Below are 22,076 nucleotides of genomic sequence, written 5' to 3' on the forward strand. Positions count from 1 at the left end.
AATTGCTCTTATTTTTTAAAAGTCAGTAATTTTCTGTTAAAAAACATAATTAAAAAATGCATTTAATCTCCATTCAAAACCGTTTTTTTTTGCATTATAAAAATGCTAACTGAATGGCAATTTACTACTATAGCCACTCTGGGGGTGGTCATTTGGGGGTGAGCAAGGGCATATAAACATACCTTGTTATGGCTTTGCCATGTTTGAATTGAGGTATGATCTAATATTTGAACTAGAGCTAATAACCCTTCCCCCCCCCTTCTTTCACATCAGTGGAGCATGATTATCAAGTAACAGCCATTGCGTTTACAGTCTGAAATGTCTGTTTTACGAATTAATTACTTTTCAAATCTGCTGTGAATGTTCTGTTCTTCAGCCTTTGCAAGATCTTATTCCAAAAGAAGCATATTAGCAGATGGGAATGAAAAATGCTGCATCCATTAAAGGCATTCTTTAAAAGTAAACATGCCTATCCTGTGATCTTCAAGTACTGTATCTTGTTAGGTTTTTAATGTTTTGGTAGCATAACGGATAACTGCACAGTATTCTGAAATACAAGAATCAGAACAAGGGGGGGGAGAAAACTGCATTAAGAAACAATTATTTAAGGTTTGTTAATTATTATACAGAAGTTACGACTCATCTAAATAAAAGCACTACAACAGATTTTTGGTAAAAGATAACAAAAGATATGCACAAAAGTTGTGGGGTGCCAAATAAGAGCCTTAATTCACTTCAATACCTGAAGGCTTTGTTGCCTGAATCCTGCTTGATACATCACAATTTATTAGTGTTTTACAACATTATTACTCTGAATCAGAAACAAATACAGATAGATTTTGACTTACGAGTTTGTTTAGTGACCGATTTAAGTGTTTAGCAACAGAAATTTGGGACTCAATTGTGATAGTAAGTCGAAGACTATCTGTAAGGAACGAGGTCAACTAAAGTGTGTTTTCTCCCTACAAAATACAAAATATTTTGTGTTCCAAATCTACAACATTTCTTCTTACATAGGGGAGGAGATAAAATATTAATCACACTTGCCACTCTCTCTCTCTTTTAGAATACAAAAGGGAAACTTGTGATTTTCCAGATGTTGCTGCAGTACATCTTGGCCTGTCTTACCATTGGTTAATGAACCTGGGATCAAAACTTTAACAATGTATATGAGCCATAGTTTCCTTGTTTCTGGGCTAAAGAATGCATAGTTTAAGATTTACACAACTTTACTCTTGCATTTAAATGTAGTTGGTTGTTTGAATATTTGCTGCAAATAAAGCCAGGTAGAAGGATAACTAACTACTCAAAGAAGGGCATACGTCATCTCGCCAATTTTACTGTGGATTGGCCAGCTATAAGATATGGCTTGATTCCAGTTTGTATAGTCTTTGCCATGATCCAAATTCTCCAGGTGATTCCTACAGCATTGCAAGTGCCGCCACAAGAGTTACCAAACTTTTAGATATCACCTTCTAGAACGGGGGTCCCCAAACCCTGGGCTGTGGCCCACTACTGGGCCATTTGGAACTGGGCCATGGAAGTAGTGGGTGGGTGTGCACATGCATCCCCATGTGTGCGAGCTGCGGGTGTCTGCCTGTCGCTCATGCAGATCCATCCCCTCTCCTCCCCATCCCTGGTCTGCAAAGTCAGAAAGGTTGGGGAACTCTGTTCTAGAGAGCATTTAGTTCAGGGACCTCCAAACTTGGCAACTTTCAAGACTTGTGGACTTCAACTCCCAGAATCGCCCAGCCAGCATGGCTGGTTGAGGAATTCTGGGAGTTGAAGTCCACGAGTTGTCAAGTTTGGAGACCCCTGATCTAGTTCATGGAATGTCCTCTTTGGGTCTACAGTAGAGTTGGCACCTATTTGCATGCTTCTGGAATCAGTATTTACTTACCTAGACCAGAGGTAGGCAACCTTGGCTCTTTTATGACTCGTGGACTTCAACGCCCAGAATTCCTGAGCCGGGATGGCTCAGCTTGGAAACCTCTCCCTTTTCCCTCAGCACGGCTGGCTCAGGAATTCTGGGAGTTGAAGTCCACGAGTCATAAAAGAGCCAAGGTTGCCTACCCCTGACCTAGACTCTTACTACTGCCACTCTGAAATTCTTCAGCTTTCTGTTTCAGCGTTTAAACAAAAGTTCTTAATTATGATGTGTGAACACATGGTTGTGCTTGCTTGTAAACGTGGACACAAGTATCTACTGTAAAATGTCCAGGATATTTAAAATGTTTTCTGGAGAATTAGAACACCAATATATTTCAAATCATGTGTGGCAAATGCAGAAACCAGAATACCAAGAATTGGTGGGATTGGATGTCTGGACCATACAACGTATCTTTTTAAAAGTTGGAGTCTAGGTCATCTGAATATGTCAGGGTAGCTTCTTACCGATAACATATGGAAGTACACTGTTGATCCGTCAGCTGATGAGCTCTATTCAACTTAAAGATTCAGTTTGTTAAAAAAAAAAGAAAACCCAAACCCTGTTATCTACCTGCTTGCCAATTAATAATTCAACCCCTGCTCACGGCTCAGCTTTAAAAGTTGTTAATCTTGTAAGTGTAAGAGAGAATATTTAGCCAGGCCTCAATCCAAGTTTTATTTTTTTATTTTATTTTAATTCCATTTATATCCCGCCCTTCTCCGAAGACTCAGGGCGGCTTACATGCTTAGCAGTAGCCTTCATTCTATGTATATGCCTGCTTATTAGGGCTTTCACACACACCCCCAAGCGGCATTATTACAAAGTCAGCTTAATTGCCCCCAAAAATCTGGGTCCTCATTTTACCTACCTCGGAAGGATGGAAGGCTGAGTCAACCTTGAGCCTGGTGGGATGCGAACCTGCACTAATTGCAGGCAGCTGGTGTTACTTAAGGAGGCATTAGCCCACTGCTCCACCAAGGCTCTTTTAGGGCGGCCTGAATGATGTTCTGCTCTTAAAGAAGATTTAATTGGGCTGTTCTGGATCTTAACTGTAACTGTATGTAACTGTAACTCTACAGCACAGGGGTCTTCAAATTTGGCCCTTTTATGACTTGTGGATTTCAACTCCCAGAATTCCTCAGCCAGGCATGCTGGCTGAGGAATTCTGGGAGTTGAAGTCCACAAGTCATAAAAGGACCAGGTTTGAAGACCCCTGCTATAGCATGTTCTAAATGTTAGATTTTCTAGATTTTATCTTTGCTACTTATGTTACTACTGCAATGTTTTAGTATTACAGGTAATTACAACCATTCATTTAGCAACTGTTTGAAGTTATGGTACTGAAACAAGTGACTTATGACCGTTTTTCATACTTATGACCATTGAAATGGCCCCATAGTCACGTGATCAAAATTTGGATGCTTGGCAATGGGTTCATATTTATGATGGTTGCATTGTCCTGGGGTGATGTGACCACCTTTTGTGGCTTTCTGACAAGCAAAGTCAATGGACAAGCTAGATTCAACTAACTGTGTTACAAACAGCTGAAAGGATTCCCTTAACAACTGTGGCAAGAAAGGTCATAAAATGGGGCAAAATTCACTTAACAGCTGTCTCGCTTTGTTAGCAACAAAAATGTTGGGCTCAATTGTGGTTGTTCAGTTGCGGATTGCCTGTACTGTTTCACCTGTAGTTAGTACTTATTGCAGACATGTCAAACACAAGGCCCGGGGGCCGGATCCGGCCCGCAAAGTGGTTTCACGTGGCCCGCGAAGCCATCCTGGAAACAGTGAGGGAACGCCCCCCACTGCCTTGGCCCTGGCCCAGAGACCCTCAGATCTGTCCCACTCCTGCCCAGGCCCCCATAGGCACCCTTGATGCGAACGATGTAGAGCTGGCCACACCCACCCAGTAGGCCATACGCACTCTAGCCACGCCCACCCAGTAGGCCACGCCCACCCTGGCCACACCCACCTGGCCCCCTGAGGGCAACCGCAATGCTGATGTGGCCCTCAGTGAAATTGAGTTTGACACCCCTGACTTATTGCATTGGAGCTTTTCAACGTAAGCTCTACTTACACTGGGGATGGGCCTTCTCTCATTAAAAGTACCCTGGAAGCATTTTTTTTTTTAAAAACCACACATATACCTAAATAATAAATTAAATAGAAACATCAAATTACTTTCAAGTTCTGATGGGTTTCTGACCATTCCATGGATCCAATCTGTGGTATGGCAGTGAGTAGCAAACTGGTTGCTTTGTTTGCGTTCTCCTTCAATGTCTTCAAAACTCTGTCCACTGAGACCTACAAGAACAAGACAATCATTACACACACACAGTCTTCATGTATTTTTGCTTGTATGAGTACGCACAAAACAAACACATGAAATTTAATACAGGAAAATAAATATACAGGAAAATGTGTACAGGTAGTCCTTGATATATGACCATTCATTTAATGACTGGACAAAGTTAAAGTGGTGCTGAAAAAGTGACTTATGACCAATACTTACCTCATGGGTCACATGATCAAAATTTGAGCACTTGGCAAATGGCCTTTATTTACAAGAATTGCAGCATCCCGAGTCATCCCAGGGGGTTTCCAACAAGCAATGGGGAAAGCTGGTTTTGCTTAATAACCACATGATTTGCATAACAACCATGGTAAGGTAAAATCTTGTACAACTCACTTAGCAATCTCGTTGCTTAGTGATGGAAATTCTGGTCTCACTTGTGGGTCATAAGTCAAGGACTACCTGAAAATGTATCTGTAAGTAAAGGCTAAAAAAAGTCCTGGGATTAAATTTTTTAAAAAAAAATAATAATGAAGAATAGATTTTTCTTTCTCTCCTCTATACCCAGACAGATTATTGCTTCTTGAAAGCTATAATCACTATTCCAAATGAATCACAAAATTCTTCCATAATTTATCTATATCAGGGGTCCCCAACCCCCGGTCCGTGGCATGCCAGCAACTGGGCTGCAGAAAACAAAGCCCCATCTGCGGGATGCAGGCAGCACACAAAGCCACGACCCCTCTGGTCCACGGAAAAACCTCTCTCCACGGAATCGGTCCCTGGTGCCCAAAAGGTTGGGGACCTCTGATCTATATGGTTAACACCATCTTTAGACACTTAGACTTAGTTGTGATCTCCTTGGCAAAACACACTGAAAAACAGGAAGAGATTCTTTGCTTTTAGCCCAATTGTTAATAAAGGACCTCTGCTAACTCTCCCCCCCCCACCTGCCCAAAGGTTTAAGTACATTGTAATGACAATTTTATCTTTAACATGATTTTCCATAGTTGAATTATAAGCTGTGTGATCTTCCCTATGTCTTTTGCACAAATAAAACCTATAGCCTCATTTAAATTCCACTCATATTTGACCCCCATAAATTGACTGAATGAAGTCAGTTAGCATTTTCCTAGTGAATAAATCACCTACAATAGATTTCTCAAATGAAACTCAAAAGACGTCCACTTACAATTTTAGCACATTTAAGATCTTTACTATATTCTACTAAAACCCTACAAAACAGTTCAGGTTATCATTATATTACAAGTATGGGGGTTGACAATAACTTGCCCATGTCACTTTACCAGTGAAATTATTTCAAAACAAATAGCTGGGTTAGCAAAAATATTAGTTATGTTAAGGACCCCACCCATGTGAAACCTTAAAGGCTGACAGATTTATAGGACTAGATTTTTTTTAAGAAAAAAAATCAACTTTATCAGTGATTTGCAGATCCATGCACCCAGAAAAGGATCGCAGGAAAACAAAATGTAGAAAATATAGGCAGTGATCATATTAACAACTATGGACAATGGACAAAACAATGTATGTAGACCACTCATATTTCCTGGTCCTGAGTACCAAGGAGATAGAATTAAAACTGCTTTACCAGTAGCAATTCAGCACTTTCATACTCCCCTCCAAATTTAATTTCAGCTGTGAAAGAAACCATTGCCTAAAATTATCCACACCTGTTTGAGAGAGCTGAGAGTGAGACAAAGTTTTAGAGTCTGGAATACTCCAAGCCAGTATGATAGCTCCATTTCCATTGATTATTCATTTCTGTTCTCCTAACTATAGGTAGGTATTCTGCAGGCATTAAGTCAATTTTCCTTTGGATATTTTGTTGATTTTTTTTTAAAGTCCTCCTTTAAAAAGGAGGACAGATATTTTTCTTTCTGGATTATTTGCACTACCTCCCTCCTGTGGTTACAAATGTACCTACATTTGGAGAATGAGCAATCACTAAAGTTTATACGGTAAATTAAGATGTTCCCAATAATGCTGAACATTCCCAGCACCCATCACTACTGTATGTAAAACATCTGGAATTCTACCGACTGTATATCCCCGAGGAAGCAATCCGACTATCTAGGAAGGCATCTCTCAAGCAGCAAGACTCATTGGCAAACATTGTGTTCAAAATATTGCAACTTTTCTTTTTGACTGGGAATTCCCTTTACAGCAGGGGTGTCAAACTGCCGGCTCGCAGGCCGGATGCGTCACACAGAAGCCGCACCCACCCCATTGCCGGCAATGGCAAAACAGTCCCTATACGTTGCGCGATGTCATGTGATGTCGGGAGTTTGACATGTCTGCTTTACAGGCATGGGCAGCCAATTAAACACAGGATCATTCAAACAACAGTAACAATAGTGAACAGCTATTATGGTAGGGCCTTATAACTGATTTTAATATAAAATTAACTGAACACACAGAACTAATGAAATTGACCAGTCTGGTCCCGGGGGGGGGGGGGGGGAAGGATTTTTTTTAAAAAACAAACAAACAGCAAAACTTTTTATTAACTTTTTGTTGAAAGATGAAAAGACTGAATTGATTGTTTGGGTAATACTTATAAAAAGAAGGGTGGAAGGCATAACTGTATGTTTTCTTCTCTTTTCATTCTCTTTTTCATACTATCTTTGCCTTGTATACTATTACTGTACAAAAAAAATTCCATACATGTATAAACAGAGAGAGAGAGAGAGAGAGAGAGAGAGAGAGAGAGAGAGAGAGGACTTCTCCCATTGCCTTAAGCTGTACCTCCTAATAGATGAAAACCCTTATCAAGCCCATGCTATTCGGCCTTTAATTGGAAATCAGCACCTTGAATTGCACTTGGAACCTTACTATGAATGAGCAGAGTTTGTGCAGCAGGCATGTAACATGGCAGTTCTGCAACTAACTGCCGCTAAACATGTATGTGTTTGAGACCAGCTGAAGGGAAGACCCACAGTAAGGTACAGTACAGTACTGTACCTTACCCTACCCTACTGTAATCCAATATGGTTGTTCCGTATTTGACTGGGTTTTTCACAGCCTCACCTGGTGTGCCAGTTGTAGCCTTACCTGGTATAAGATGCATTGAAGACGGCCACTCATTCCTTCGTTATCTCTCAGGAACAAACGCACGAGTGGCCATCTTCAACGCATATCCTATACCAGGGGAGGCCAGAACTGACAGACCAGGTGAGGCTGTGCAAAACCCAGTCAAATATGGAACAACCCTGGATCGAGTCAACCTTTCCACCTTGTTTGGTTTGGGCTTGGTTGGGTTGAGTTGGATTGAGTCTATTTTTCCCTGTTCAAGACTCATAAGAGTTTTGCAGACTCTTATGAGAAATAAAAGGTAAAGGTAAAGGTTCCCCCACACATGCGTGCTAGTCGTTTCCAACTCTAGGGGCTGGTGCTCATCTCCGTTTCAAGGCTGAAGAGCCAGCGCTTGTCCGAGGATGTCTCCGTGGTCATGTGGCTGGCATGACTAGATGCCAAAGGCGCACGGAACGCTGTTACCTTCCCACCGTAGTGGTTCCTATTTTTCTACTTGCATTTTTACGTGCTTTCGAACTGCTAGGTTGGCAGAAGCTGGGACGAGTAACAGGCGCTCACTCTGCTACGTGGCACTCAGGATTCGACCCGCCAAACCGCTGACCTTCTGATCGACAAACTCAGCGTCCTAACCCACTGAGCTACTGCGTCCCTCTTATGAGAGATAGAATTTCTGAAATATGCAGATAGGGATAAATGAGGGGATTCATTTTAATTGGTTGTTTTTAAATTTCTTCAGTGTTTGCATTCTGGCCCTGCTCTTTTCTGGCTTGTTGCAAGCATAAATACACAGTCACACGCATACATGAGCCTATGCATATATATTTACAGGTATGTCACATGCACTCATTTCTTCTCACATCCAAGAAGCTGGAGGCTGACAAGTGGGGAAGAAACCGGGCCCCACACAGATTGACAGCGTTTGTAATTTTTCCATCTTTTGGGGGGGGCTGGGGGGGGGAGAGGGATTCATATAAAAATGACATGCAGAAAATGGGATAGCTCAGCCAAGGGATTTGGCAAGTAGTATCGTTCCAATTTTTGTGTATATACTCCTGAAAAACATATGCCCAAGGAAAACAGCAACTTCCACTCACCGTTTCTTCATGTTCTTTCCAGCAGTCGTAATCTGTTGCCATGGCAATACTCGCATAGCAGATTCCCGCCTCCTTTGCCAGAATGACTTCTGGGACAGTCGTCATATTGATAACATCAGCTCCCCAGCTGCGAAACATCAAGCTTTCAGCCCGAGAACTAAAACGTGGCCCCTCGACTGTAATTACTGTCCCCTTTGAGTGACACTTGATTCCAAGCTTTTTGGCAACATCCAGGAGAACCTGAAATCATCAAGGGAGATGAAAGAGCCACCAACTACCTGAGCCCCTCTCTAAATATTAACTAATATCTCATGCAGAATATCAAGATCATCTCTATTATCTCAGTTTTTCCTGTACCTGCAACAATGCTCAAGTCTACAAAAGCACAGCTTGAGAACAGCAACAAATTAATGCTTTAATTGCTTTATTTACTCTGGGAACATACTTGGTTTTCTGTCAGGCCAACAGCAGCCTCGTTTGACTGGGCAACGATATGCTAGGAAATAGAATAATCGAGGGGCTGGGGCTAAGGAAAAACAGAAGTTGACTGAATTTATATTCAGTTGAAAGATAAAACATTATTTCCCATTCCTGCCTTTTATTTCCTAGGACTCATTCCTGCAAGGCTTAAGACCACAGAGTCCTTTTAGTACAGGATAGCAAATGCAATCAATGCCTTGGCTTCTCTTTCCCAAGAGTCTATTACATTGTCCCAAGAGGCTTCTGGATTTTGCAGAAACAAGGTAGCAGCAGCAATGTGGGTAAATCTCTACTCACGGCCACTCATGCCCTAGTCACCTCCCGTTCTAGACTACTGCAACGCGCTCTACATGGGGCTGCCCTTGAAAAACGTCTGGAAGCTACAGTTGGTGCAAAATGTAGCAGCCAGCGTGGTTTTGTGCAGACCTCAGTGTGCACGTGTCACCTCTCCTGCGGAAGCTGCACTGGTTGCCGATTTGCTTCTGGGTGCAATCCAAGGTGCTGGTTGTCACCTTTAAAGCCCTTAATGGACCAGGTTATCTGAGGGACCACCTCTTGGAGGTCACATCCACCCGACCCACTAGAGCAGTGTCTCCCTTCCTCTGGAACATCATTCTCCGTAGATTGTCCCCCACTCTAGCACTCTTTCGGAAGGCCCTGAAGACATGGTTCTGGCAGTGGGCCTGGGGAACCCAGAGTGGAATGGAGCCCATTAAATGGCTGGTGTGAGCGTGTGTTGTCTCCGGAGTGCAGGTTATTATTTTTTCTTTTCTATTGTGTTTTTATTTTCTGTAAGCCGCCTTGAGTGGCTGTGAGTGAGTAGGCGGCAATATAAATTTTCCAAATCAATCAATCAATCAGGGTAGTCAAGTGGGGAAGGGACAGGGAGAACTATAGCCATAAAGACCTTACATTACTTACTGCCATATTTCTCAACCATTCAGACGTGTGGACTTCAACTCCCAGAATTCCCCAGTCAGCACGTTAGCTGACTGGAATTCTGGGAGTTGAAGTCCACGCATCATAAAGGTGTCAAAGCTGAGAAACACTGACCTAGAGATTACCGATTTGCCCAACTATCTCACTGCTATAATTTCTGACATGAGAAATAACGAAAGGGAGAAGCCGCTATAGTGCAATTTTCAATCATGTGCAAGATTACAAGATAATTCACCTAACACTATTACGTAAAGCAAAGAAGGGAGGCTCTATGTGTTGTCTGGTATCCATCCAGCTGCACGTTAGTAACAGAATGGTAGGAAAATGGGAATGGTGGGAAAATATACACTGCTCAATCACAGACTGGATCCTACACAGGTAGTCCTCGCCTTACGACCACAACTGAGCCTGATGTTTTTTGTTGCTAAGTGAGACAGCTGCTGAGTGAGTTTGCCCCATTTTTACAACCTTTCTGGCCACAGTTTTTAAATGAATCACCGTAGTCATCAAGTTAGTAACACCGCTGTTAAGTGGATCTGGCTTCCCCACTTACTTCACTTGTCAGAAGGTTGCAAAAGGGGATCACATGAACCCTGGGAAATTCCAACCATCGTTGATACACGCCAGCCGCCAAGTATCTGAATTTTGATCACGTGACTGCGGCGATGTGGCAAAGGTCGTTAAGTATGAAAAACAGTCACAAGTCACTCGTGTTGTTGTCACTTTGAATGGCTTGAATGGTTACTAAACAAAATGGCTGTAAGTTGAGGACTACCTGTACTAACTTCAATAATGTAAGATCTACTAACTTCTCTTGTTTTGGCACAGAAAGGTTCCGCCATAGAAACATGGCACACTCCTGGGAGGCAGGAATTAGTCGAGTCATAGAAAGTGAGATGCCTTTTTGTTGTCCTGCGAAGGAAAAAAAAATACTAATCAGAGAAGACAACGTAAGACAAGCTTTGATGTAAATCACGAGTATCCGGCCTTTTGGCTTGCTTTGATTGAACAGGAATTGTCTTGGGCTGCATGTAAAACATACAGTACAGCCAGTGTAGGACGATACAAATCACACAATAATGTTAAAAGTTTAGGATTTTGTGGCTTCCCCATTGACTTTGCTTTTTAGAAGGTCGCAAAAGGGGATCGCATGGTACCCAAGACACTGCAACTGTCATAAATATGAGTCAGTTGCCAAGCTTCTGAATTTTGATCATGTGACCACGGGGATGCTGCAATGGTTGTAAGTGTGAAAAACGGTCATAAGTCACCTTTTGCAGTGCCACCGTAACTTCAAACAATTGAACAATCACTAAATGAAACCAAGGACTTTATGTTAGAAGAAATAATATTGTCATAGGCAAATTAATGGGAAACAGGGCAAACCATGCCATCCAACTGAAACTAGACTTTGTGGAAACAAAACATACCCACATCCTCCTTGTTGGGAAGACTGTAATAACTGCTCTTCTTCCTCCCTAAATTTTACCGGACAACCACAGTAACAGAATTACAGTTTGTTCTCGAGTGGGGCGGGGGGTAAATGAAACGTATTCGGACAGACACGTAGAAAGAGGCCTTAAACAGAAAAGTGATGATAAGAAGACCAGAAGTTTTTTTTTAAAAAAAAGATGGAAAGGAACAAAATGCTTTTCAATTTGTAAACCACAACTGGCAAGAAAAACATAAAAGACCGTCTCACACCTTAAAAATGCACACAGAATGCTATTTCATCAGCCAAATTCAGCTGAAACATTTGTGGACATACTGGAGGGGAAAAAAGGGAGGAGAGCTAAAAATGCAATCCTGCCAAGACTTCAGAACGTCAACTCTGACCAACCCTGTCAGCATTACCAAAGGCAGAGAAGAATGGGAAGAGTGGCTAATTCCAAACATCTGGAATTTGCAGGGAACAGGAACATACATACATACATCACTCCTGCCAATATGAAATGGCCTCTTGACAAATGGCTCTGCTAAATGAGTAAGAGAGAGAGAGTAAGAGAAAGACATTTCAATAGCTTTGCTGCAAAGTTCTGAGTCACTATTAGACATACAATGACCTTCGCTCATTCCGCAGGGACCTGAAGACCTGGCTCTTTGAGCTTTCTGGCCTGGAGTGAGAATATTAATTGGGATTTTAATTGTATTTTAATTGGGGTTTTATTTCAAGGTCAATACAATCTTTTTAATTGATTTTAAGTTTTGTAATTTGTTGTATTGTTTTTAAAAACCTTGTGAACCGCCCTGAGTCCTACGGGAGAAGGGCGGTATATAAATCTAATAAATAAATAAATAAATAAATAAAATACAAGAAATAGGCAGACTTGCAATACAACGACAGTCTGCTCCAATAGGATTAAAATTCCCAGAATTCTCTGGCAATGTCTATGCTGACCAGTATTCTGGGAATTGCAGTTCTAACATGTGGTGGGCATCAGGGAGGGGCCACAACGCACAGCTGCAGCAAAGATGATTGGAGGAGTGAAGATTTTTAGCCATACTTCATACAGTAAGAAAACCAACGTGGTACAGCGTTTATTTTATTAATAGAGCTGCTGCATAACTCTTGCTGTGACAATAAGCAAATTTGATTACAGCTACTCTTGGATCAGTCTTCTTCAGAAACTAGCATTTTCCCTGGGAATCAACTTGTTCAGGTCATGGTTTGATTCTGGAGGCTGAAGTTACGTTTAAATCAATTGCTTGCATATGCTCAAGAACCCTGCTTGGAGTTCTTGCAATGCGATGTGTATCATTAAACTGGAATCCACCAACTTCACTTCAAAATGTAAGCTTTTGCAGCAGTTGAGAAAACAGTATCAGAAACGTAGCTTTTAGAAAGGAGATTTTAAAAATGGATATTATGAAATTCAGCCATTATAAATAGTTCTGCCAGCTATTCTAAAACCTGGGAAATTTACCACAATCCATTTCTTCCAACCCAAATGTCCAACCAACTTCACATGCAAAGTCAATGGGTCAGGCGCCCTTAACAACCACACGACTCACTTAACAACTAGCAGCCACGGCAAAAGGTTGTAAAGTGGAGCACAACCCTCTTAACAACTTGCATAGCAACACAAATTCTGGGCTCCATGGTGGTCATATGTCGAGGATTGTTTTTGGAGATTTAAGATGCCAGTTGACTTAGTGAATTTCGGAAGAGAATGCAGAAAATATGAGATACTGATGGATTGTGTATATATATGAAGGAACAGGTGTTGTGATGGAATACAGTGAAGCAGTAGGTTCCCAAGGAGGGGGCACATTCCAAGGATGGGGACGCACAACCTGAGACAACACAGCCTGGAGTAGGATAGCCACTCCCTAGAACAGGGGTAGGCAACCTTGGCTCTTTTATGACTCGTGGACTTCAACTCCCAGAATTCCTGAGCCTGCATGGCTCAGCTTGGAAACCTCTTCCTTTCCCCTCAGCATGGCTGGCTCAGGAATTCTGGGAGTTGAAGTCCACGAGTAATAAAAGAGCCAAGGTTGCCTACCCCTGCCCTAGAATCTCCGAGGGTATCTCCCTTTGGGTTGAGAGTAGTCTGGCAAGATTCTGTCTATATGGTGTAAGCAAATCAAGACCTGAACTTTGGCTGGATTTTCTGTGACTATGCCATTCTTGGGCTTGGCCTGACACAGATGGATCTGGATATGTCCATTTGCACACGACACCAAGCTGGCAGAAATAGCCAATGCTCCAGAAGATAGACTTAAGATACAGAAGGATCTTGAGAGACTTGAACATTGGGCACTGTCTAACCAAATCAGCTTCAGTGGTGAAAAAAGCAAGGTTCTACATTTAAGCAAGAAAAAACAAATGAACAGGTATAGTATAGGTGGTACCTGACTCAATAGTAGTAATTGTGAGAAGGATCTTGGTCCTAATGGACAATCACTTAAATATGAGCCAGCAGTGTGCAGCAGCTGCCAAACAAGCCAACACAGTGCATTAACAGAGGGTTAGAATCAAAATTGTGTGAAGTATTAACACCACTTTACAATGTTTTGGTAAGGCCACACTTGGAATACTGCATCCAGTTTTGGTCACCACGATGTAAAAAAGATGTTGAGATTCTTGAAAGAGTGCAGTGAAGAGCAACAAAGAAGATTAGGGGACTGGAGGCTAAAACATCTGAAGAACGGTTGCAGGAATTGGGTATGTCTAGTTTAATGAAAAGAAGGAGTAGGGGCGACATGATAGCAGTGTTCCAATATCTCAAGGGCTGCCACAAAGAAGAGGGGGTCAACCTATTCTCCAAAGCACCTGAAGGCAGGACAAGAAGCAATGGATGGAAACTAATCAAGGAGAGAAGCAACCAAGAACTAAGGAGAAATTTTGTGATACTTAGAATAATTAATCAGTGGAAGGACTTGCCTCCCGAAGATGTGGATGCTCCAACACTAGACGTTTTTAAGAAGAGACTGGGCAAGCATTTGTTTGAAATGGTATAGGGTTTCCTGCTTGAGCATGGGGGTTGGACTAGAAGACCTCCAAGGTCCCTTCCAACTTTGTTTTTCTGTTTGTGTGTCAACTGCAGGAAGCATGAACTGGGTCTGTGGGCAATGGGAGAAGAAATCAGGCATTGAAGTCTGACTGTGGAGCTGGGCTTATAAGAACATTTAAGATCCATTCCTATTTTTTTAATAAATACCATAATTGTTTCTACAGAGTAATAAATGAAACTTGACATCTCAATTGCACTTTTCGTTTTGTTTTTTCCCCTTCTTTTTGCTGTCTTGTAACAGTAATTCATTTTGTGAAAAAATAAAGGGAGGAAAAAGAGATCAAGAGTTGGTATCAAGGTGCTTTAATCCACTGATCAAAACGTACGGTCTGTATTGTAACTGAAATGCTGGTCTAACCTGGCTGAGAAAACTAAGTTGTCTCAAAAAATGCAGAAAACTTTTTTTCCTCTCCATCACACATATATTAAAAGCTAAATGGACAAACCTAGAGACATATGACACATTGTCCGTGTTTGGCTTAATAATAATTCATCGTATCGTATTTTTTATAAATTACATCTATGAAAAACAGTAAATTAGAGAGACAGTGGGGGGGGGGGTCAGAACAATATCCTATACATCTCTCGGCTCGCAAAAAGAGGGGATCTTGTCAATTTCCCAATTACTTCAAAATATATGCAAAACATCTTGATGTTTTTAAACCTTCCATCCTGTCTCTTCCTCTGTTCTCCACCTACTCCTTCCTCCTAGCCATAGATTATCTCCTGCTTCTTCACACTTGTTGTACTTTCCTCTTCTGCAAACTTGGCAGAAGAGCTGGGGAATCTCACCAGAACAGACATATCCAAGACATTTTGTTCTCTAAGAAGGAGAAAAAGGCAAATGGGAAGATAGTGCAACCTCTTTTCAAGACTGCAAGAGGACAGACGCCTTTCAATAAGGCAGGCAGCTTGGTGGGTTGTTTTTCTGGGGCGAGGGATTATCCTATGGTGATATGGAACACTGTACAGCAGTTTCCTATAATCCCATGAGGTCACTCCTCCTCTTCCCGTATGTACTGCCGCACGAGAAGTTGGCTTTCTTATTGGAAAACAACGCGCTTGCCACTACTGATCAAAAATAGAGCTTAGTGCATTTGACAGAAGTTGATTTTTGGAATTATGTCAAAGTAGCCGAACCTCTTGCCAATTTAAGACTTAATTCTATTTCTTTAGTTCTAGCTCTACAGAGAACTAGATTTCCTCCCTTACCGGTCTATGAACTGGTCAATTATAACAAGATCTCCAGGCTGAATCTCTTCTCGTAATGAACCACAGGCAGTAGTCACTAGTAGATGGGTGCAACCTTCTTCTTTTAGTGCCCACATATTGGCACGGAAATTGATATTTGTTGGCATGATAGAGTGATGTCTCCCATGCCTGGGGAAAGAAAAGAGGAAAGGAATCTGGATAAACCTAAAAATGTAATATAAAAATGGAGGATAACAAACGGACAAGCTATTTGGGCAGTTACATCTGCACAGCAATGAGGAGTTAATACAGCAAATCATGATTTGCTCTGACCCATTTAAACTAAAGATCCTCAAGCCTTTACAGGTTAAAGGTTCATATCTGGCCTTTCTGAGTGACAGGACAATAGACCAGGGGTGTCAAACTCAATTTCATTGAGGGCCGCATCAGCATTGCGGTTGCCCTCAGGGGGCCGGGTGGGTGTGGCCAGGGTGGGCGTGGCCTACTGGGTGGGCGTGGCTAGAGTGCGTATGGCCTACTGGGTGGGCGTGGCCAGCTCTGCATCCTTCGCATCAAGGGTGCCTATGGGGGCCTGGGCAGGAGTGGGACAGATCTGAGGGTCTCTGGCAAAAGGAGGGTCTCTGGGCCAGGGCCAAGGCAGTGGGGGCCGTTCCCTCACTGTTTCCAGGATGGCTTTGCGGGCCGCATGAAACCACTTTGCGGGCCGGATCTGGCCCCCGGGCCTTGTGTTTGACATGTCTGCAATAGACACATTCAGAAAGCAAGATGGAACAGAAAAATTTCATTTCATTGCAAGTGCACTGAAACTGTATCGTTGTTCCCTTATATGACAGGTCATTTGTCGAAATGATTCTTTTGAGTTTCACTGGAGCTATGGATAAATTACCCCAACCTTATGCAAATGTGAGTTGAGCAGAATACTGGACACCAAGACCAGGGTGAGAAGTTAAACTGGGATCTAAACATGGTGGCCCCTTGTCAAAGTCCCTGATCTCACTTATTAGTGCCTGATGTTACAGCTATAATTTGAAGCACAGGAAAAAAAACCCAGCCTTTTGAGTAAGGAAGGTAGCAAGGAAAAGCTTTTAGAGTGGTCAACCCAGAATCTTCAGATTGTCTATGTTACTTACCTTGCAGACCAGATGTTAGGTTTGCCGGAGCTAGATTGGGGCAAGTAACTGGGGCTCACCCTGTTGCACGGTGCTCAAGTCTTGAACCCGGGCTATCAGTTTTCTGACAAGCTCAATGTCTTTAACCACTGAGCCATCCCATCCCCAGTTCAATAAAGTATATAATCCTATACTATTTGGAGGAATTTCATGAGTAGCTGATATAATCCTCAACTATGAGATGGGCAATTCATGGTGATTATGCAATTTCTTGTGAAATCTGCTACTTCCCACCACCCATACTGTGCCTTCTATCAGCCGCCTGATTGGTGAGCATCTAGGAAGCAAGAAGAGATGACAGCACAAGGGAACTCTAGCAGAACTCCTCTGTAGCCTGCCAAACAGCTTGCATAGTTAGCAAGCTTGAAGGTTTGGCTTGATTACAATCAATGGTACATCACATTTCCTAATGCAACTCTAATTCACGTGTTTTAAAGGAATTTCACCTACCTGCTTAGAAGCACACAGTCGACGTTTTTTATTTTTCCTGAAATCAGTGCATCTGATGGCTGGAATTAAAAACAGCACAAACAAATACTACAGAAGCATCATAAAATTCCACCAACAAATCACAAAAATCTGATTTATCACTAACGCAGGATCGAAGTGGGAAATCCATTATGGAGCACAATCCTACCCATTAAATCACACACAGAAATAAATCTCAGTAGGTTTTGATAAGACTTTGCCGCCTGCCAAAATCTGATATACTGAAAACAACTGCAAAGTCACGTTGTACATTCTTCAGAACATTACAATTACAGAATCAATAGCAGCAGGCCACTGATCAGTAATGGCTATTCTGGGACCTGACTGCTTAGATTTCTTGGTGAATGCTATGGGACTACCGTATTTTCTGGCGTATAAGACGACCCCCTACATTTCCTGTTAAATTATAGGGTTTGGGCTATACTCGCCGTATAAGACTACCCCTCTTCCAACGCACACCAAATAAAAATTAAAAAACATCAGATTTGATTTTAATATGGTAATTTTAATTCAAATGCTTATGACATGCAGGTACTTAGTAGGAAAACTGTCACTTATAAACATAAGGCTGTTTGTCATCAAACATGTAAACATAAAACAGTGCAAGTGGATTAAACTTTTCCTAATTCACTCTAAAGCTTTCCCTGCGCAGACCAAATGGGAGATCCGCTCCAGGTTTTCCAGCCAGCCTGCCCAGTTCCTGAGTCGAATGTGTCCTTAGAGCTAAGCACCTGCTCTGGCTGCTGCATTCCCCACCTGCCTTTCAAGTTGGGATAGACTGCAGCTGCTCTTCAACTTTAGAAGGAAAGACGCCCAGACTCCAGCCTGTAAAAAATCACAGACTGCAGCTTCTTCTCCAATTGGTCCCACTTTCCCTGCGCAGACCAAATGGGAGATCCGCTCCAGGTTTTCCAGCCAGCCTGCCCAGTTCCTGAGTCGAATGTGTCCTTAGAGCTAAGCACCTGCTCTGGCTGCTGCATTCCCCACCTGCCTTTCAAGTTGGGATAGACTGCAGCTGCTCTTCAACTTTAGAAGGAAAGACGCCCAGACTCCAGCCTGTAAAAAATCACAGACTGCAGCTTCTTCTCCAATTGGTCCCACTTTCCCTGCGCAGACCAAATGGGAGATCTGCTCCAGGTTTTCCAGCCAGCCCTGTCCCTAAAGTTTCAGCACCCGGCGTATAAGACGACCCCTGACTTTTGAGAAGATTTTCATGGGTTAAAAAGTCGTCTTATACACCAGGAAATACGGGTAATTCAAAGTACAGAACATCCCTGAAAAAACATCCATAAGAAGCAGGATGGAGATTAGCTGTGATTCTGTGAGAAATATTTGTAACTAATGAAGAGGACAGTAGCTAATAAATCTGAAATGAAGTCACACTTTGTGAATACATCTACCCCACTAAATACAGTATACCCAGTATGTACAACCCTTTCATGCGTACACAAGGAGAAGAACTGATTTCAGGCATCCACAGCCAGCTACCATGGAATTAGAGCCATTTGCCAGGAGATGAGAAATAATTTGGGCACCCAAAGACACATGGTGGCCATCATTCAAAGAACCATACTGTTTGATGACTTTCTTATCTTTGTTCATTCAACCCTTGCAAGTGTTAATCATGCTATTTTAAAAATCCAATCAAGCTGCAAATCTACTGGGTGTTTTTTCATAGAAACCTATGAGAAATTCTTGGAAATACAGCTAAGCCTCATGTCTTTTCCCTAGCACACTATATGCGCGCAAAACAAGCATGACTTAGTTACCTATACACACCTTTCCGTATGGCGTATCAATGTATTTCTCTGCTCGACCTTCTAATATCTCAGGATCGTCCAGACCAGTCCCTCCGATAATTCCAATCTTCCAGAGAAGAAATATAGATTAGAAGACGAGATAAAAGGATAATTTTTTTTTCACCACTAATGTACCACTAATATCACAATTTGTTTGTTGCTTTATTTAGTTTGATAAGGCTGGCTAACACACCTCTTTAGCCTTAGGCAACTTCCTTAATCCCTAATGGAGGACAGATGGAAAAAGTACTAGAAACAGATGGCCATACAGAGTTTCTACAGGGTATTCGTATCATAACAGGCACAGTAGCACACTTCATTCCCTTTGTAAGCTGCCAGAAGCCCAGAAGAACAAATCCAACAACACTAAGAGGAACAGACCTGCCCCCTTATCTCTGTTCTTGTTCTAGATTGCCCAAACAAGCCCCGTACATTTAGTAAAGTTTTAACCTGATGAACAGGAAGTCTCTACTCCAAAAATGGCAGTGCTTCTAGAAGCCTTTTAACACAGTCTTTCCTAAACCTGACGTATTCTAAATAGGTAGACTTCAATTCCCAAATATCACATATCTCAGATGCATCAAGGTTGGAGAAAGCTCATATGTAACATTAGAGAAGTAGCTTCTGACAGAATGTGTAACCTTAATCCACAGCACCTCACCCATAGCTCTCAGGACAAACCGAGACCCATGTTTTTGACTAGTTGAGGTCTTCCATCTTATTTATTTTTTGAAAATTTGTTTGCCGCCTATCTCATCGTAAGGCTACTCTAGGTGGCTTACAATAATAAAGGAAGGAAATGAAAGAAGCATAAACGGAACAGAGTAAAATAAGAGAATAAAATAAACCGTGAAAAAGGAATACAACTGGGAGTACACCGGTTAATTTTAACTGCTCCTCAAGAAGCTAAAAACACCACTTAAAAACAAAGCTTTCCCCCACACAACCACAACCCTGTGAGGTGGATTGGGCTGAGAGACATGCCTGCAACCCCCAAATTCAAATCACTGGCCACATGCTTGCAACACCCTAACCAAAATTGTCCACCCTGTCTGTGCAACTACGCCTATAAGCACGCTAATTTCCACTTGTGAATTTACTTAGACACATAACCTTATGCTATTGCATGTAACAAGGAACGATAAAAAGCAATAAGTAAACTGAAAACCTGGCTTTTTGATCTATCTGGCCTGGACTGAGGGGGTTTTTAGTTTTAAGTTTTAACACTGTTTTATTGTTGGGCTATTATTAATTTAATTCTTTTTAATTCTATTTTTATCTTAATTTATATTGTCTTTTAAATATTGCCCTGTAAACCGCCCTGAGTCCTTCGGGAATAGGGCGGTATAGAAAACTAACTAAATAAATAAATAAACTGCTTTTAGGGACGCGGTGGCTCAGTGGGTTAGGACGCTGAGCTTGTCGATCAGAAGGTCGGCAGTTTGGCGGGTCGAATCCCGAGTGCAGCGTAACAGAGTGAGCGCCTGTTACTCGTCCCAGCTTCTGCCAACTTGGCAGTTCGAAAGCATGTAAAAATGCAAGTAGAAAAATAGGAACCACTACGGTGGGAAGGTAACAGCGTTCCGTGTGCCTTTGGCGTCTAGTCATGCCGGCCACATGACCACGGAGACGTCCTCGGACAAGCGCTGGCTCTTTGGCTTTGAAACGGAGATGAGCACTGGCCCCTAGAGTTGGAAACGACTAGCACGCATGTGCAGGGGAACCTTTACCTTTTTAAATTGCTTTTAAGGGAGGATAGGCTACTTTTGTTGGTCCCTGTGAAGAATTCTAAGAATGGCAAGATTCCCTAAAACAGGAGTATCAAACTGCTGGCCCATGGGCCGGTCATGTCATCTGGAAGCCGCGCCCACCCCATTGCCGGCAATGGCAAAACTGTCCTGATATGTTGTGCGACGTCACGTGACGTCGCGAGTTTGACATGTCTGCCCTAAAACATTGCTTGAGAATCAAATTAGTAAAGAAGCCATTGATTGTGATGCACAGATTTTTTTTAAAAGGAAAAGCCCTATTTCATATCGATCTTACATAAGTTTTTAAAATATCCTGTTCTATTTTTAATCACATAATTTCTATGACACTATATATAATTAGAATTTTGCTTTCGTTAGGACAGAAGGCAAGGCCTTTTGATATCTGCCATGGATTCTGTGTGACATCTTATCACATAACGGGAATTTGATAGTTAATCTGCTGGTTGAATAAGAAAGCCCCAAAGCAAGAGGCAGAAGGGATGAGAATTATGTAAACCCTGCTTCAAAATTCCCATACAGTAATTCATCTACAATACTATATCACGTGAGCTTGGCAAAGTAATTATTTTTCTATTATCTAAGGGTGAGCCAGACATAACCAACTTTACTATGGAGTCTTATTCACATAAATATTTTCTAACATCAGTGATTTAATAGCTTCCAGGTAATACCATATAAGACATTCTGCATTTTGACCCCAGGTAGTCCTCCACTTACAAGCATTTGTTTAGTGACTGACTGAAAAAAGTGACTTATGATGATTTTTCACCCTTAGAACCCCTGCAGCATCCCCACGATCACATGATCAAAATTTGGGCACTTGGCAACTGGCATGTATTTATGACAATTGTATTGTTCCGGGGTCATGCGATCATCAACTTCCCTCCGTCCAGTGCGCTCCCACAGTGAGGGCCTCCTCAGGGTGCCGCTGATCAAAGAATGCCGATTGGTGACCCCCCAGGGGGAGAGCGTTCTCTGTGGGCGCGCCAGACCTTTGGAACCGCTTACCGGTTGAGCTCCGAATGGCCCCCGACCTTCGCTCCTTCCAGCGCGATCTCAAAACATTCTTTTTTGAACAAGCTGGCCTGGTCTGACGGGATGGGGTTGGGTTTTTAAAACTAGTTTTAACTTTAATATGTATTGATTTTATGGGCATGATGTTTAATGGCTTTTTAATTTTTGTATTCGATTTTTATTGTGTATTGCCCTGTTCACCGCCCTGAGTCCTTCGGGAGAAGGGCGGTATAGAAATCAAATTATTAAATTAAATTAAATTAAATCTTTTGTAACTTTCCCACCTGGCTTTCAACAAGCAAGGTCAATGGG

The 22,076-nt window shown here is 42.1% G+C and overlaps 1 protein-coding gene across 1 annotated transcript in view; it reads right to left on the reverse strand.

Annotated features, from left to right (window-relative positions):
* Positions 1 to 256: 256 nt before the first annotated feature.
* MTAP (methylthioadenosine phosphorylase) overlaps positions 257 to 22,076 on the reverse strand; it is a 28,240-nt gene continuing 6,420 nt past the window's right edge. The window contains exons 2-8 of the mRNA XM_083354023.1: positions 18,959 to 19,045; positions 17,141 to 17,199; positions 15,522 to 15,689; positions 10,605 to 10,707; positions 8,377 to 8,616; positions 4,114 to 4,236; positions 257 to 547 (exon numbers count right to left, since the gene is read on the reverse strand). Of these exons, the coding sequence (XP_083210149.1) occupies positions 509 to 547; positions 4,114 to 4,236; positions 8,377 to 8,616; positions 10,605 to 10,707; positions 15,522 to 15,689; positions 17,141 to 17,199; positions 18,959 to 19,045 (819 nt within the window). The 3' untranslated portion in view covers positions 257 to 508. The remainder of the gene's footprint in view (positions 548 to 4,113; positions 4,237 to 8,376; positions 8,617 to 10,604; positions 10,708 to 15,521; positions 15,690 to 17,140; positions 17,200 to 18,958; positions 19,046 to 22,076) is intronic.

This window comes from Vipera ursinii (genome assembly GCF_947247035.1).
Source record: "Vipera ursinii genome assembly, chromosome: 2".
Classification (NCBI taxonomy): Eukaryota; Metazoa; Chordata; class Lepidosauria; order Squamata; family Viperidae; genus Vipera; species Vipera ursinii.